The 18,882-nt window shown below is 39.1% G+C and overlaps 1 protein-coding gene across 2 annotated transcripts; it reads left to right on the top strand.

Annotated features, from left to right (window-relative positions):
* The first annotated feature begins 481 nt into the window (after positions 1-481).
* TRIM63 (tripartite motif containing 63) lies at positions 482-17,233 on the top strand. Of its 2 annotated transcripts, none has more exons than XM_073542573.1 (9): positions 482-919; positions 1,237-1,400; positions 1,511-1,679; positions 4,733-4,828; positions 7,459-7,692; positions 11,902-11,924; positions 15,826-15,950; positions 16,034-16,102; positions 16,871-17,233. In XM_073542573.1, the coding sequence occupies exons 1-9, from the start codon at positions 761-763 to the stop codon at positions 16,879-16,881; spliced, it is 1,050 nt and encodes a 349-aa protein (XP_073398674.1). In that variant the 5' UTR covers positions 482-760; the 3' UTR covers positions 16,882-17,233. The 2 variants fall into 2 exon arrangements, with proteins under 2 accessions (XP_073398674.1, XP_073398673.1); XM_073542572.1 differs by having other exon boundaries at positions 1,508-1,679.
* Positions 17,234-18,882: the final 1,649 nt, after the last annotated feature.

Genomic DNA, 18,882 nt, shown 5'->3' with positions numbered 1-18,882 from the left:
TTCTAAATTCCCTATTATTATTTGGAGTGTGGGAGGAAACCGAAGTACCTGGTGGAAACCCATGCAAAAATGTGGATACAATAGAAACTCCTTGCAAACGTTGTCCTTTGTATGACATATATTTTTTAAATAATTAGAAAATGATGGATCATCTCGTTTACGCTTCACAAATACTTGCTACTTTGCGTTGGTGTATCACAAATGAAATACATTAAAATTTGTGGGTATAACATGAAATGTGGAAAAGTTCACTGTGGATGAATACTATTTTAAGGCACTGTAGTGTAAGCATAAGGTGCATTTGATAATATAAGTTATTGTTGCTGTGTATCGATGCTTTTCTGGAACTGTTTGTTTGGATGCCTGTCAAATAAAAACAAGATCACATAATGCAGAGCTACCCTGTTTACAGAGTGTGCTCCCACAGATTACTCATTGCTCCATGTGACAGCTCAAAGATCTGTCAGGGACCACAAGAAACCTGAAGCTACAGAACAGACAAAGGAATGTGTGACATGTCCGTCCCCACCATATGCATGTGACCAGCACACAAGTTATAAATAGGATGGTCAGAGTGGGGACAGAGAAATCACAAGCTAACCCTGGAGTATAAGACTTGCACAAAAGAGACACTCATAGGAAGGACTTCTGGGACAAAAGCCACGTACAGGAAAGAAGAGCAAAGAGGCAAGAAAAGACAAAGCGGGAGAAAAAAATTTCAAGGTTGAAGACCTTGGACAAAAAAGATTTGTTAAAGACTATGGATTACAATGCTGACATTATCCGGGACAATAATCCTATGGACAGCTTGGAGAAACAGCTAATTTGTCCTATTTGCCTTGAAATGTTCAATAAACCAGTGGTGATCCTGCCATGCCAACACAACTTGTGTCGGAAATGTGCTAATGATGTATTTCAGGTAAGGAGATACAAGATCTATTAATATACCAATGCAAAAATTATCTGCAATTCATGTTCGGCGTGTATGTGCTATATAGTATCTGATTTACAGACTTGTCATGTCGACCATACAATTTTTTTCGTTTTACTTTTATCCATAGAACCTTTGCCGCCAATTGTGTGGCTTCTTTTTTTTCGATGCAGACGTACCTATTGCTATCTGAGGAATGGTATCCTAAAAGAGCAAGAATGATTTATACTGATGTTTCAGTAATGATCATTATAATATATAGAGATTTTTTATTATTGAACACATTTATTTTTTAATAATTGTAGGCTGGAAATCCATATTGGCCCACACGAACTTCTGTGTCTGGTGGGAAGTTTCGATGCCCAACATGTCGTCACGAGGTCATTTTAGACCGCCATGGAGTTTATGGGCTTCAAAGGAACCTGCTTGTAGAGAACATAATAGACATCTACAAACAGGACTGCACCAGGTAAGCAGCCCAAAAATCAGATACAAAAGATGTCATTTCAGTAGGCCTTTTTTATTCTATTTCCATATCTCTTTACAATGTATCTGCTTCCTTTTATTAATGGCTAGTAGACCTGAGAAAAAAAATGAAAATCATCCTATGTGTGAGAAGCATGAAGATGAGAGGATAAACATCTATTGCATGACCTGCCAAGTGCCAACTTGCTCCATGTGTAAAGTATTTGGAGCTCATAAAGACTGTGAAGTTTCTCCCCTCCAGAACGTGTACCAGACTCAGAAGGTGGGTGGCACACAATGGCCTTGCATGCGGCATCACATACAAATAAATCTGCTCTATCTAATTTTACTGAAGCACTCAACACGCCACAGAGGGCTCGCTCAGTGTATCAATACCGCACACAAGTAGCGCCCAGCCAAGTCACCTGTTATATTTAGAAAGCGTTGAGACTGCAGCCAGGTCTCACAGGGGACACAGCTGTGTGGGGGTGTGAAGCTCAACAGGTTGGAAGGGGACATCTGAGATAAAAGCTATTAATTGTTGTGCAGGGTTAATATTTATTTAGTCATTTAAAGATCTTTTTTATCATCTTAGAAATAATCCAGAAAAAAAATAATGCTTTTTAAAATCAATTTAAATAAATACAAAGGGCTTCTATCTATTTTGGGTTATTTTCAATCTATATTTTGGGGAGTATTCTGTCCTGTTGTACACAGTACATATTGAAGGCTGGCATGTTCTAAAGCAGGATCTGGTGAGCTAGGCCATTTAATGTTTTGTAGAAAAATATTCAGTATAATGTGTAGTTTATTATGAGTTTAAAGAGTAAGAAACCTTTTTTCTATTAAATATTGAACAGTATTTGTAAGGTTATACATTTTTGTAATATATTTCATTATATTACTATCACTATGCTGAAAGTGATGATTTCTTTGCCCAATTAACATTGTGTATGATGCTTTCACCTTGCGTTCTGGCACCCGTTCCTTGACCCCATTGAGGGTTGCGTCTGGACCTCCCGCAAAACAAGATTCGGATGTATGTGCCAATCGGGCCGTAGACTATAATGGTACCAGCAAAGCAAAAATGTGCTCTGTCATGCATCAAGTTCAGGAGTGTATGTCTCCTGGAAGCGGACACTCAGACAGTAGACTGCGAAAATGGTGCAAGTCAGAGAGCGCGTTCACTCTGTCGACACCTTTGCCGTCTATGGCCTAGTCGGCGCATACGTCCGAATCACGGTTTGTGGGAGGTTCGGGCGTAAAACCCTATGAGTCCACTGAACGGGTACCTGAATGCAATGTGATAGCACCCTAAGAAGCCAATTTGAATTGGAGGTCTACCAAAGATTTGTATTCCCGTATGAGCTTCTCCTCCATTCTCAGACCCTAATTACAAACACTTTCCATATCTGAGCATGGAGGAGGGGAACAGAGAAGCTCATACAGGAATACAGATCTATGTTAGACCTGCCCTTCAAATTGGCTGCTTAAATAACATGAACTATGCAGATAAGCCAGCACTTTCAGCATGGTGTTAAAGATAGAAGGAAGCTAAATTAGGTAATGCAGTATATTAAAAAGATTCATAAATTTACATTGGCAATAATTAAATAAAAGAAAAAGTTTAGTTACCTTGTAAATTCCTAGTAATTCTGGCTTTAGGTTCCCGTTGAGCCCTCTTACAGTTATTGCGTTGGTATGCCAACCTGTCCCCATAACCCAGAATCAACAGGGTATAAAATAAAATCCAAACAACACAGTATCTTTTCCACAGCACAATATATAAATAAAATATAAACCTCATTAGAGCATATAGGTTTATAGTAACTGATGGCAGATAGTGATGAGCGATTGTGCTCGGATAAGGCGATATCCGAGCAGGCTCGTGTGCTAACCGTCTAATATCTTCGGCATGCTCGAAAAATATACTCGAGTCTCTGCAGATGCACGTCTCCTGGCTGCTCACTGCAGAGACTTGAACATATTTTTCGAGCACACCAAAGACACATGAGCATGCTCGGATATCACCTTACACAAGCACATTCGCTCATCACTACTGGCAGATAATCCTCCAACAGCTGGAGGAACCTTTCCTTGCAACCAGAAAAAATGTAAAAGCTGTCCATCTATAATGACCACGGACAAGATAAAGATCCCCAATTCACATCAGGACTACAAGATCCCAGGTACGTTCAGCTGCATCACATCTAATGTGGTGTACTTAATTATTTGTACTAAATGTCCAACTGGGGGTCTATATGTGGGGGAGACAGGGCAAAAGCTTAGAACAAGTTTGAATGCTCATCATCACACAATAAGAGAAAAAAGAATCGATCTACCTGTGGCAAAACATTTTTGTATGATGGACCACAACACCAGGGATATTAAATTACTGGCATTGAAAGGTAACTTCACATCTCAGAGAGAGAGAAGAGTCTGTGAATATAAATTTATGACGACCTTTGACACTCTCAATGCTGGAATGAATGTGTCGCATGGATTTATGTCTTTTTACATCAATTAAGGAATTTGCTCCTAAGACCTTGTGGGGGCATCACAACACATTATGAGACCCCAATCAGAGGACAATAAAACATCCAGACTCCTTATCTATGAACTGGTCCAATATTTATGTTTCTCCCTCTCCCATAATCATAATTCTGCTTCACGTCACTTGTCTCATCTATTGCATTTTTTCTGTGCTGTATTGTGCATAAATATGTGACTCTTCAGATTTGTATTAGTCTATGCCTGATGAAGAGACCTGAGTAGTCTCGAAAGCTTGCAATGTGTTACCATCTTTTCAGTTAGCCATTAAAAGGTAACAACCACTGAGGACTCTCAATTCTGAATATTTTTCTACTGGCAGATAAAACATTTAGCCAACAGTTATATATCATGTATCTATATTAAGTTGCTTTTTGTCTTTGTGGGGATTACAGACCCTGATACATTATAGGTTAGCCTCAGCTGACCTCACCAATTTCAACAGGATTGGCCTACAGTCTAGTGTATTAGGGGTCTCCCAAGAGAAGAATCAATTCAGATTGCCATTTCTATTGTTCTCTTAGCGCTGCTGCCTGATTAGTCTGCAGTGACTCTCTCATAGAGAAAACAGGAGAGCTCTGCTCTCTCTATTAAGACATGTCCACATGTTGCATTTTACAGCATATTTTTGCCGCAACCAATGTGTTGGCAGGAAAAACACTGCATTCAATATGTGGGTTATTCTCCCATTAATTCATTTGCCCTGACCTTTTCAGGCACACATTGTACGTGTTATGATTCTCTTACAAGTAAATAATACATTTCTTACTTTTCTTCTTTTCACAGACAGAACTCAATGGCTGTATATCAATGCTGGTCGCTGGTAATGATAGAATTCAGACTATAATTAACCAACTGGAAGAGTCCTCTAAGACAATAAAGGTAGAAACAGAAAACATGGCCGTGCAAAGTACAATAATTGTGCACGCTATACTATGCATGCAGATCCATCAGTGGTGCAAAAGTCTTCAGAAATGTGAAAAATGTGTACAGTGCACCCCTGTCCCTAGCTTTATGGCTGTCATTCATTCTAATTGAAAAAAAACAAGTTCCCTTTAGCGAACACCTATAAACAGTTAACTCTGCATTTTAACAGTTGATATAATGGTATACCAGCCATCCATAGGCCAAAAGGCACGTTTGCTAATAACTGTCTTTGGGCATTTTAGATCTATGCAGTCAGAAATATGTTTGAATTCATTTAATGTATGTTGACTCTCCAGGAATACAGCCAAAATGATTATTAAACTCTGAGCAGATGTATACATAAAAAAAAAAGGGGAAATAAATACTTAGCAGCAGTTATACGTACTTACTTAAAAATGAAGTTGATGTAGAATATTCTGTGTAAGTTGAGATGTCTACGTGGTAAGTAGTTTGCAGGTTATCTGATGGTAGAGATCTCGTTTTTGATAGCTGCTGATGCTATTGGAACAATGATATATTAAGGTACCAATAAAACATACAAAAGGTAACACCACTCCTTGCATGTCCACCATACTCACTGGTTGTATCTTAACGTTTATATTCTCTTCGGGGTGTTCCCTTTATGGTGGATCAATTGATACAATACTAAATATGAAGAGAATTTCAATTACTAACAGTGACCACAACCTTGATATTCAGTCCCAGTTCCTGGGGTACATATGCACTTACTTGTGCTAGATTTGTTATACTACCCAGGTGTAAATCCTGATAGACTCTCTATAATGGTCTTTGTTGGCTTTATTTAGAGCCGGTGCAGGGACGATATCCACTGTTGAAAAAAATGACAAAGTGCTTGGTAAGGAGGGATCCACTAAACCCACAAATAGTGCTAGCGTTCCAGTAGCCAGTTAGTCCTGGTAGGACTTCTATGCACTTACTTCTGGTAATTGCTCTGTCGCAGTCTGGCTGAGGCAGCGGCTGCTGATAGAGTGATAAGCGATGCAGTGTAAGGAGGGATCCACTAGACACCCTAATTATGCTAGCGTTCCAATAATCAGTTAGTTCTAATAGGACTTCTATGCACTTACTTCTGGTGATTGCTCTGGCGCAATCTGGCTGAGGCAGCGGCTCTGGCTGAGGCAGCGATAAGCTATGCAGCGTGTAGTAGGGGAGCGGGTAGACGCCAGCACCTCGTGTACTCCGGCCGGAAGTATTGACGAGGACGCGGCGAGAGTGGGGGGGGCGGAGCTACTGTGACGTCACAGGCAGGGAGGAGGACAGGTGCACGAGAGGCACAAACCAACCAACATGTTTCGAGGGGGGCTTCCCTCTTCCTCCTCCCTGCCTGTGACGTCACAGTAGCTCCGCCCTCCCCACTCTCGCCGCGTCCTCGTCAATACTTCCGGCCGGAGTACACGAGGTGCTGGCGTCTACCCGCTCCCCTACTACATGCTGCATAGCTTATCGCTGCCTCAGCCAGAGCCGCTGCCTCAGCCGCTGCCTCAGCCAGATTGCGCCAGAGCAATCACCAGAAGTGCATAGAAGTCCTATTAGAACTAACTGATTATTGGAACGCTAGCATAATTAGGGTGTCTAGTGGATCCCTCCTAACACTGCATCGCTTATCACTCTATCAGCAGCTGCAGCCTCAGCCAGACTGCGACAGACCAATTACCAGAAGTAAGTGCATAGAAGTCCTACCAGGACTAACTGGCTGCTGGAACGCTAGCACTATTTGTGGGTTTAGTGGATCCCTCCTTACCAAGCACTTTGTCATTTTTTTCAACAGTGGATATCGTCCCTGCACCGGCTCTAAATAAAGCAAACAAAGACCATTATAGAGAGTCTATCAGGATTTACACCTGGGTAGCATAACAAATCTAGCACAAGTAAGTGCATATGTACCCCAGGAACTGGGACTGAATATCAAGGTTGTGGTCACTGTTAGTAATTGAAATTCTCTTCATATTTAGTATTGTATCAATTGATCCACCATAAAGGGAACACCCCGAAGAGAATATAAACGTTAAGATACAACCAGTGAGTATGGTGGACATGCAAGGAGTGGTGTGACCTTTTGTATGTTTTATTGGTACCTTAATATATCATTGTTCCAATAGCATCAGCAGCTATCAAAAACGAGATCTCTACCATCAGATAACCTGCAAACTACTTGCCACGTAGACATCTCAACTTACACAGAATATGCTACATCAACTTCATTTTTAAGTAAGTATAACTGCTGTTAAGTATTTATTTCCCTTTTTTTTTTTTTGTATACATCTGCTCAGCATAGCGCGGTGAATCACACAAATATACGGTTCGCTCAGACTTTATAACAGGAGCCGACACAGTCCTGTCTCTTCACCAGCTGCATCTGAGTTTTTTGGATAGGTAGCGCCCGTGTTACTTTACCGTGATTATTAAACTCTAGTGATAAGCATTAAGAATAAAAATTGGCAGATGGTGCTCGGAGCATTGGTCCATTTTTCACATTGCAATAACGGGTACAAGGAGCTTTCCAGGAAGAGCAGAAAAGGCTCGAACTTTTGAGACCTCACCATTTTTCTTTACCCAATACATAGGAGAGCAGTCAGAAGAAGAGGGAATCTGTCAATGAATTATTTGAGGAACTAAACAGAGTGATTGAGCAGAAGAAGACAGATCTTGTGGAGAGGATATCTCATGCTGAGGAAGAAAAGCTGGATTTTGCTAGGTCCCTCATTGTTAAATATCAGGAACAACTTCAATCCTCATCTGACCTCTTACAAAGTGCGCTTCAGGCGGTGGAGCAGACTGGTCATGCCACTTTCCTTCTGGTGAGTCAGTACAGAGAATAAGGTCAACAGACTTTTTGATGCCCATAATAGTACAACAACCTAACGGTCTAGAAAACTGGACATGAGTTTATCTAAGGCTGTGGGCAGACGTTGCATTTTGTTGCAGAAAATACGCAGTGTTTACAGACCCAGCAAAGTGAATGAGATTTCTGAGCGCCTATGCACACGCTGCTTATTTGTGCAGATTTTCAGCACATTCACATCTGCAGCATATCAATTCTTTCAGCGTATTTCACCCATATTAATGAGTTGGGAAAAATATGCAACAAAAGGACCAAAAGGGCTTGTGAAAAATATGGCTACAATTCTTGTATTTTACACAGTGTTTTTCCTGTCAACATATCAGAATTTAAAAATAAAGCAGAAATTTGCGCTAGTGATACCCACATAGAACCACTCTCTCTAAAGAAAGTAAAATAAATGCCAAGAAGTTTATATACACGTCTATATGCAATAATAATAATACCCCTTAATAGCTGTGGGGGTATATTATAAATATATATCTCGCTATAAAAACTGTATAACAATTTAAAAAATACAATCAATCTCAATGTCCAATATACATAAATGCGTCTATCACCAAGGAAAAGACATCATACTGACCATCCAGGTTACTGTTCATACCATGGGCGATAATGGCGGTCTTGGATTCAGCACATAGCAACTCCTCTCCTAATAAGTTTTGATGAATTCCAGTGGTGGTATATTTCTCAGTCCAAAAAATGCACGGTCCGAAAGAATGCAGGCTAGTGCTAGGTAAAATCCAAAAAGGGTCACCTCTATTGTAATACCAGGCGATGCTCCGGCCGGTAGCAATCGCCTAATTCCCCCGTTGTTGCGCTACCCGTTAGTAGTGGGACATGCAGCGGACGCATTGGACGGATACCCGCATTGGACGGATAGTTCTTCCGATATATAATTTCCCACATGGGCAAGTTACCCCATAGATAACCCCTTTTGTGTTGCAATCAATAGTCAGTTATATTATTCTCAATACCTTTATTAGTGATCATTTTTTGTTTCTTAGTGTTTAATTTTTTACATGGTCCACATTTCTTACATGGGAAAAAGCCACTTAGAAGGTTTCGTTCACCATTAGTTATACCATTTGGAGCCCTTGGGATTGAAGGTGCTATCAAATTCCCAAGATTATTTGCCTTCCGAAAAACAAATCTGGGGTGCGTGGGCAATAATTCCCCAATAATTTTGTCATTTTGTAAGATATTCCAATGTCTACTAACAATATTCCTAATAATCCTGACATTGGAATTGTATTGTAAAATAATCGGAATTTCATTTTTAGCAAAAAAATCATTAGGATTGCGTTTTATTATAGGGTCCAGTAGTTGGTCTCTTGGTATTTTTCTAACCATTTCTGTAGTTTTTTCCAATGATTTTACATCATAACCCTTATATTTAAACTTGATATTCATGGACTCGGCTTCTTTTTCAAAATCTTGCTGTTTAGAGCAATTTCTATGTGCTCTAATAAGCTGACTCTTAGGAACATTAAGGAGCCATTTGGGAAGGTGGCAACTATCTAGAGAAATAAAATTTTTTGAATCCGTGGGTTTGTGATATACTTTAGTCTGAATAGTGTTCTCCTCAATAAAGATCCTCAAGTCTAAAAAATTTAGCTCTTTATGACTAATATTTGCAGTAAAATTTAAAAAATAACAATTTTTATTTAAATCACTTAAAAATTCATTTAATAAAATATCACCCCCTGACCAAATGAAAAAAATATCGTCAATAAAACGACGCCAGAGCACCAGATTCGCCCGTAATTCACCATCCATATAAATGGTCTCAAGTTCCCATTTTCCCACATAAAGGTTAGCATAGCTAGGGGTGAATCTTGTGCCCATAGCTGTGCCCCATTTCTGGGAGTAGTAGTTCACCCCAAATTTAAAATAATTGTGCGTTAGGATGAATTCGATGCAATCCAGAATAAATTCTCTCTGTTCCTTGGGTATTGCTAAGAAGAACTCGGCTGATTCACACCCTTTTTTGTTTTGTATCACAGTGTATAATGAAGTGATATCCAGGGTCCCCATAATGTAGTGGTCCTGCCACACCACATTTTTTAAAAGTTTCATAATATGGGTACTGTCCTTTAAATACATGGGGAGAGTGGGAATCAATTTTTGTAAATGACAGTCCACATATTTCGATAAATTGGATGTGAGACCCCCTATAGCCGATATGATAGGTCTTCCCGGTGGGTTAGTTGGGTTCTTATGCACCTTTGGTAAGTAATAGAAATATGGGACCCTTGGAAATGGGGTGTTAATAAAGTCCCTCTCCTGTTTATTTAGAAAGCCTTTTTCAATGCCCCTTCTTACAAGCTCACCCATTTCTTTAATGTAGGAGTCTGAAGGGACATTTCCCATTAGTTGATATGTACGTGTATCTCCTAAAATACGCAAGGCCTCATTTTGATAATCTGTCGTGTTCAAAATCACGATACCACCCCCCTTATCGGCAGGCCTAATAGTGATGTTTTTATTGTTCTGTATTTATCTAATGGCCTTCTCTTCTTCCTTTGACAGATTGTGCTTGAATTTGTTGCACCTCCTGTCTGAAACCTTCCTAATGTCTTGTATAACATTATTCTGAAAGGCATCAAATGCCTCAGAGTATTCCTGAATAGGATTAAAATAGGATTTTTTTCTTAATCCAGTATGTGTGTATGCATTTGCTGTAGTTGGTTGATCTACCAAATCGGTACCAGATAGTCTTTTTTTAATGTAGTATTTTTTTATAGCCAATTTTCTCAAATATTTTAATACCAACAAATGCCTGAAATTTATTAAATCCTACACTAGGAGCATACTTTAGGCCTTTATTTAATAGACAAATTTCATTATCCCCAAGTGTATGATCACTGAGATTAAAAAATTTTTTGCGGGTACGAATTGCTGAACATCTTCGCAATATTATTAATAAATTTACTGGTCATCCTCTCTCTAACCACTTTTTTACACATCATGGAGGCTCTATTAGGGGAATTACGGTAACCGGTATTAAAACGGTTAAGAAAAGCTGGAGAAAAGGTAACTTCATTGAACAAATGTCAAAAGTAGAAAGTGAGTGGATATTTACAATGAACACGCTCAGACCAAATGGCTTGAATAGCGAAATTGAATTATTTGCTTTTAATAAATAGGACAAATACATTATACGGACTGGGTATATATATGTGTCACCTCTATGACAGGAATCATCCCTGAGGAAGGAAGCAGCAAGCCTCCAAAACGCGTAGGATTGGTTGTTGGCTTTGTCAGTCTTTCTAAGCCGGTCACGTGACTCAACACGTGACTGTGATGTCACGCAAGGTCCTGTACCTTGCCGGCATTTACCACATCCCCCGCTGCATGTCCCACTACTAACGGGTAGCGCAACAACGGGGGAATTAGGCGATTGCTACCGGCCGGAGCATCGCCTGGTATTACAATAGAGGTGACCCTTTTTGGATTTTACCTAGCACTAGCCTGCATTCTTTCGGACCGTGCATTTTTTGGACTGAGAAATATACCACCACTGGAATTCATCAAAACTTATTAGGAGAGGAGTTGCTATGTGCTGAATCCAAGACCGCCATTATCGCCCATGGTATGAACAGTAACCTGGACGGTCAGTATGATGTCTTTTCCTTGGTGATAGACGCATTTATGTATATTGGCCATTGAGATTGATTGTATTTTTTAAATTGTTATACAGTTTTTATAGCGAGATATATATTTATAATATACCCCCACAGCTATTAAGGGGTATTATTATTATTGCATATAGACGTGTATATAAACTTCTTGGCATTTATTTTACTTTCTTTAGAGAGAGTGGTTCTATGTGGGTATCACTAGCGCAAATTTCTGCTTTATTTTTAATTGTTTTAATATTCAGACAAATAGGTGGCATAGTCTGTTAATTTGCAGCTGTCATACCCCCACTCAGCGCCGTTGTCTGTTAAAAAATATTTTTTCATGTATGATAATTTGCCAACATATCAGAATTTGCAGCAAAATTTTCAGCTGAAATTTCTGAATGTGTGCAGGTACCCTAACATTACATTCAGTAAAACAAGTTTACAGCCGTATACTGCAGGTCCGTTGTTGTAGCTGTTAGTGTGAAAGTGCTATCATTTACTTTAATTTTCTTTTAATGCCAGTGTTTCTTTTTTTGCAGAAATCCAAGCAGCTTATGAAAAGGTGAGTGTGAATTTCATACACAATATAGGAAAGATATATATCTTTGTACGTGATAGCCAGTACTGGGCGTCTGTATGTGGGGGAGACTGGACAAAACCTGAGAACAAGGATGATTTCTCATCGCCACACAATAAGAGAAAAAAGAATGGATCTACCTGTGGCAAAACATTTTTGTATCCCCGTCCATAGCATGATGGACATTAAAATACTTGTATTAAACGGTAACTTCAAGTCTCAGAGTGACAGAAAAGTCTGAGAGTATAAACTGATGACAACTTTTGACACACTCAGTGCAGGAATGAATGTGTCACATGGATTTATGTCTTTTTACATCAATTAAGGAATTTGCCCTTCAGATCTTCTGAGGGCATCACACAACACAGGACTAGACCACAATCAGAGGGCTATAAAACTTTCACACTCCTTATCTATGAACTGTTCTAATATTTATGTTTATCCCTTTCCCATGACAATTCTGCTTCACGGCACTTGTCTTATCTATTGCGTTATCTCTGTGCTGTTTTGTGCATAAATATATGATTCTTCAGATGTTGTGTTAGTCTATGCCTGATGAAGAGACCTGAGTAGTCTGGAAAGCTTGCAATGTGTTACCATCTTTTCAGTTAGCCACTAAAAAGGTATCAACCACTGAGGACTCTCAATTCTAAATATTTTTCATACACAATAGTCATATGATCATACAGATGTTTGAATTGATAAAGACGTAATAATGAAAAATTTAAAATTGAATTAACCCCTTTCACTACCTTTGACGTCAAAGGTGGCGTCCCTGCCTTTGATCTGGGCTTGCACACTGAGCCCACATCTTTCCCCGCACTTGATGGCCGATTTGATCTGCCATCAACTGCCATCATCAGCTGCATGTGGAGCAGTGTTCTTCTTGTTGCTGTTAACCAGTTAAATCCCACTGTCATCCCGCTAATCGGCACCCCTGTCATGTGAGATCTGCTAATGACCCCCGTGCCTGTTATTACGATCATACTGTGAATGCTGGCCTATGGCTGGTGTTCATAGGAAATTTTGATTTCTGATATACATAGCAGTGTTTTAATACCAGCAAACTATTATTTATTCAATAGGGCAGTCAGAGATACTGATATCTTATTTTTTTTATTACAATTTACAGTCAGTAATAGTGAATTTGGATGGTTCCATTAGTCACTTACTACCTAACAGCTGAGGTTGAACTCTACCTGCTTTTTGCCACATGAAGCATGTCAGCATGGAGTCTTCACAGGTGACCAGCCTTCACTAGTTTCCCTTGAACTGACTTGGCTATGTGCCGCATACAGGTGGCAGTTCTCAAGTCCATACTACAAGTGACCAGAATTAATAGAAAGGACAACAGAGTCATACCAAACAATGGTGCAGACCTTGTATAGACACTGACAAAGACTAGATATCTATGAAGAAAATAAAATGTGGCCTCATGGAGCCAGATATGATCAAAATAGAAGAATTCAAGGGCGAACATATGGAATAAAATAAAGAGTCAAATAAAGAAATGCAGAAATACTATTGCTGACGCAAATATTCAGAATTTAGAGTCTTCAATCCTTGTAATGGCTAACTGAAAAGATGGTAACACATTGCAAGCTTTCGAGACTACTCAGGTCTTTTCATCAGGCACTGACTAATACAAAATCTGAAGAATCACATATTTATGCACAACACAGCACAGAAAAAATGCAATAGATAAGACAAATGACGAGAAGCAGAACTATCATTGTGGGAGAGGGAGAAACATAAATATTGGACCAGTTCATAGATAAGGAGTCTGGATGTTTTATTGTCCTCTGATTGGGGTCTCCTAATGTGTTGTGATGCTCCCACAAGGTCTTAGGAGCAAATTCCTTAATTGATATAAAAAGACATAAATCCATGCAACCTGTCCATTTATGACCACGGACAAGATAAAGATCCCCAATTCACATCAGGACTACAAGATCCCTGGTACTTTCAGCTGCATCACATCTAATGTGGTGTACTTAATTATTTGTACTAAATGTCCAACTGGGGGTCTGTATGTGGGGGAGACAGGGCTAAAGCTTAGACCAAGGATGAAATCTCATCATCACACAATAAGAGCAAAAAGAATGGATCTACCTGTGGCAAAACATTTTTGTGTGCCTGATCATAACACCAATATTGTAAAAGCTAAGGAAAAAAGAGGGCGCAATAGGGTCTTATCCGGGTGGTGAATCAAATAAATGTAAGAAATCCACTCACCTGATTTAGGAGAAATAAAGGCATAGGAACCAAATGTCAGTCTGCTGCACGTCCGAAGGTCCACTCTGTGACCGCCAATATGAATCCTTATGGATAAAAAAACTTTCTCGGACTTACTGTGCGCTACTGGACAAAGTTCAAATCAACGCTGCATGTAAAGTTTAACTGTTTAATTCCCAACGCGTTTCAAAGTATAAAACTTCTTCTTCAGGGGATGACATGAATTCCCCTGAAGAAGTTTTATACTTTGAAACGCGTTGGGAATTAAACAGTTAAACTTTACATGCAGCGTTGATCTGATCATAACACCATGGATATGAAGTTACTGGTATAGAAAAGTAACTTCACATCCCAGAGAGAGAGAAGAGTCAAGCTCATGATGACCCTTGAGACTCTCAATGCTGGAATGAATGTGTCGCATGGATTTATGTCTTTCTACATCAATTAAGGAATTTGCTCCTAAGACCTTGTGGGGGCATCACAACACATTCAGAGACCCCAATCAGAGGACAATAAAACATCCAGACTCCTTATCTATGAACTGGTCCAATATTTATGTTTCTCCCTCTCCCACAATGATAGTTCTGCTTTGCGTCACTTGTCTTATCTATTGCATTTTTTCTGTGCTGTGTTGTGCATAAATATGTGATTCTTCAGATTTTGTATTAGTCAATGCCTGAAGAAGAGACCTGAGTAGTCTCGAAAGCTTGCAATGTGTTACCATCTTTTCAGTTAGCCATTAAAAAGTATCAACCACTGAGGACTCTCAAGTCTGAATATTTTTCTATCTACCTGCTAACACGGTACAAAGATATACATCTTTCCTGTATTGCTGAGGCAGAAATACAGAGAGGGGCAACAAAGTGTGTCTGTCATTTTAATATACTGCTCGAAAAAATAAAGGGAACACAAACAGCCTATTGCAAATGGAAGAGTGTTCCCTTTATCTTTTTGAGCAGTATATTTATTACATAAATCAATAGTACACATGAAAATAAACATCTTTGTAATATATTATCAGAGAAATCTGCTTATTTCTCCTCCTGGACTGATCATTCTCAAAGGTCCCAATTGAGAGGTAAGATCTGTATTCTGTGAAGACATATTACATTACTGAGATAGGAGAGGCCAGTTGGTGATCATAAAGACCTGATGGGAGGATGGAGGTGCTATAGGAAGAGCTGCTTTCTCCTCTTCTCCCTCTTAGCTACATAGAATCTTATCAGCAGCAACTGTCATCCTTGTCAGTAATGGGAAAGTGTCTTCACTGAATACAGATTTTACCTCTGACTTGAGATTTTTGATAATGACTGATCAGTTTCTTATTTCACGGTTTATGAAAGAAAAACTAAAACAATGGTTACTCTTTAAAGTGGTTCTCAGAAGAGTGAAAAAATGAGCACTACTTAACTTACCAATCCCTCATCACTTCTGTCCTGATGCTGCCCTATCCCACATCGGTCTTTACTATGTGGTGCAGGGATAAGTGACGGCTATAGCCAATAACTCTCCAGACAAACTCTTTAGGTTACATCAGATATTGCATATTGACTGGCATTTATCATAAATATTATTTAAGCCAAATTACACAACATACACTAAATTGAAGCGTGACAAGGATTATTCTGATCATTCATTTTTCTTCTTGTAGAATCACTGAGGCCTCTAAAGGTTCCCAGCTTGAGAAGACAGAATCTGATTTTGAGAATATGGACCAATTTAATTTGGACATCGAGCATATTACTGAATGTTTAAGAAGCCTTGACTTCAGTACATGTAAGTTTAGCAAAAGAAGAATTTGAAGGTGTTGGAAATACTGTGATATGGTTCTATTTGGCTTATTAATCCATCTAATGCAGGTTGTGAAAATGAGGAGGAAGAGGAGGACATAGAGGAATATGAAGAGCCAGAAGAAGAAAGACTCGAAGGTAAGAAAATGCACCACTTCGATATATTTGCAGGATATAAAGCAACAATTACGCTATGGGTTCTACTTGGTTATAACCATATATTTAATCATACTGTGATTATGATCACTACTTGGTTATGTACAGGGCCGTAGCTGTGGGTGAGGTGCTCATCTTCACGCCCCAACATGCTATATGAAAGTGGAAGTCCTGGCTGGGTGTGTGGACTTGTGCTGAAAGGGCAATACACATGTGCAGGTCGCTTGTAACCATTATTGCTGGTTTGCCAGGACCAGATGTTTCACAGTTCAAGACCACCATTGAAGAAAAACTTTGAACTGAACGGCAGCTTGATAAGGGTACACAGTCTTATGAACATTTCCTGAACAACTGGAAGCCTTTTCATTGCTCACCCTGGATCTTTTGATCCGCTCACTATGCACACCAGGCCCAATCTGACTCTCACAGGAAATTGCCACTTTCCCTGGAACTCCGACCCTGACACTCTAGGCTAGTCCCAAATATTAACTCTAACTGTCCCTATGGTCGAACTACACACATTACTAAGGCACATCACAAGTCACACCATATCATATCGCATAATATATGATATTTCACATTACACCTCATACCAGAGCTTTTCTTCTGAGGGACACATGGACAGCATGCTCATATCCTTACAGTTGTAATTACATACTTGTAGTTAACCTACATAAAGCTTTTCAGATTGAATTTATCATTATTAAAAAAAGCATAATTGACATTTGTACAATTCCTGTCTATTTGCAGGGCAGCAATAACTTGAAAGAATGTGAAAAAAATCATCAAATGGAGAAAGAAAAAAGCATGGGGCAATCCTCAGGATGAAACCAGGACATCACATGAGTCAGGAGGATGGAGATCCTGCGGGCTAATTTACTCAGGACTGCTGCTAGAAATCAGAGGACCTTTCTTGTTGGTCATCTGATCAGGGTGTATATAATTGTTCGGCTGTCATTTTTAAGTATGTTGGGTGCCATGACTCTGCATGTGGGTTGATCTGCACACGGTCAGGAATCCTGCTGTAGGATTTGGGTCACACAATCAATTCTTCCACGCATGTTCTAAATGTAATGACTTAAACTTGAATAAATGTTTTCTCTTGTTGTGATACATTCCTGAGATGTAGCGTGTGTCGCCATGCTATATGACTGCAAACGTCTACAATGACACAATGATTGTCTAAAAGATATAAACGATTTGGCAAAAATGTAAATCTAGTTATATTCCTTCAGATTATTTACTGATTGAAAGCTGTACTTTGTAATGCATCATGCACATTGATGAGCCTGAGCAATGGCACATGGATTTCTAGTTACTACATAGTGTGAAGTAAGGGTGGGACTTACATTACTATGCTAAAGATTTGGGCAGGAATGGAATAAATGCTGCAAAGCGAGAAGGCGTTCAAAAATAGAAGTGTTAATAGTTTTACATTTATCAACAACAAAAAAATTAAAAAGGAGTGAAAAAAGAGAATTAAAAAATTTCGTGATACCGCCCTTTGCCTTCAAGAAACAAGATGTAACAGGCACAGCCTGACATAGTAACAGTATCCGCTAAATCACAAAAACTTGACCCCTTACTGACATATGACATAATGGTACATCATATGCCAGCTCCGCCTTTTATGTGAGTTCGCATGCTGAGCCCACATCTTTCCCTGCACATGACAGCTGATTTGATCAGCCATCAACTGCCTCTAACAGGCCACTGATGATCTCTAAAATCCAACTGTCAGTCTCTGACAGCGCCATTTAACACAAGCTGGCAGGGGGAGCGTCATTCCACCCACCCATTGGTGCACCCATGACATGATTGTGGGGTGCCGGCGAGCTGTCATGACTGCGGAAGACCCCTGTTCCTGTCCTTAAGATCCTCTTGTGAACGCCAGCATTTATTTAGCTGGCATTCATAGGAGACTGTGATTTTAGCTATGCATCACAGTGCTGATGCACTGTTCTATATAGCGCTAGCGACGAGCTTTGTTAGGGGACTAACAAACACAGTAAAAATTTTTTTAAAAAATCTGAAAAAAAATAAAGAACACAAAAGTTCAAATCACCCCTCTTTTACCACATTGAAAAGAAAAAAATATATACATATTTATTTATTTGGTATCGATGCATTTGTAAAAGTCTGATCTATGAAAATATAAAATAAATTAATCTGATCATTAAAGGACATAAAGAGAAAAAAAAATCAAGACACCAGAGTTACTTTTTTTGGCTGTCGCAACATTGCAATAAAAGCGATATGAACCAGGGCACAAAAAATAAGCCCTCATACATACCCATATCCCGAAAATTGAAAGTGTTACAGGTCTCAGAAAATGGAGACTCAAGAAATATTTTTTTATGAATTGATGAATTTTTTTTCTCATCACTTTAATAAAAAAACAAAACTATGTCTGGTATCTGTGTACTCGTACTGACCGGGAGAATCATATTATTAACATGGTGCATAAAAAACACTAAATTGTTTGCAGTTTACAATTTCAAAGCACTTGGAATTTTTTCCAGCTTTCTAGTAGATCACATGATAAAGTGAATGATGTAACTCAAAAACTACAACTTGTCGCTCTAAAAATAAGTCCTCACATGGCTACAATGGCACAAAAATAAAAAAAAAGTTATAGATTTTGGAAGAAAAGGAGGAAAAAATTAAAACAAAAAATGGCCACGCCTTGACGGGGTTAAAGAAGTACCCAAGAGGACAAAAAGAGGCATATAAAGCAAGAGGATACCAAAAATATTCATTTT

This window comes from Dendrobates tinctorius, unplaced genomic scaffold, assembly GCF_039654945.1.
Source record: "Dendrobates tinctorius isolate UK_male_01 unplaced genomic scaffold, ASM3965494v1 ptg000127l, whole genome shotgun sequence".
Classification (NCBI taxonomy): Eukaryota; Metazoa; Chordata; class Amphibia; order Anura; family Dendrobatidae; genus Dendrobates; species Dendrobates tinctorius.
Note: the sequence above shows the minus strand (reverse complement) of the source record. Positions and strands in the feature narration are given on the sequence as shown.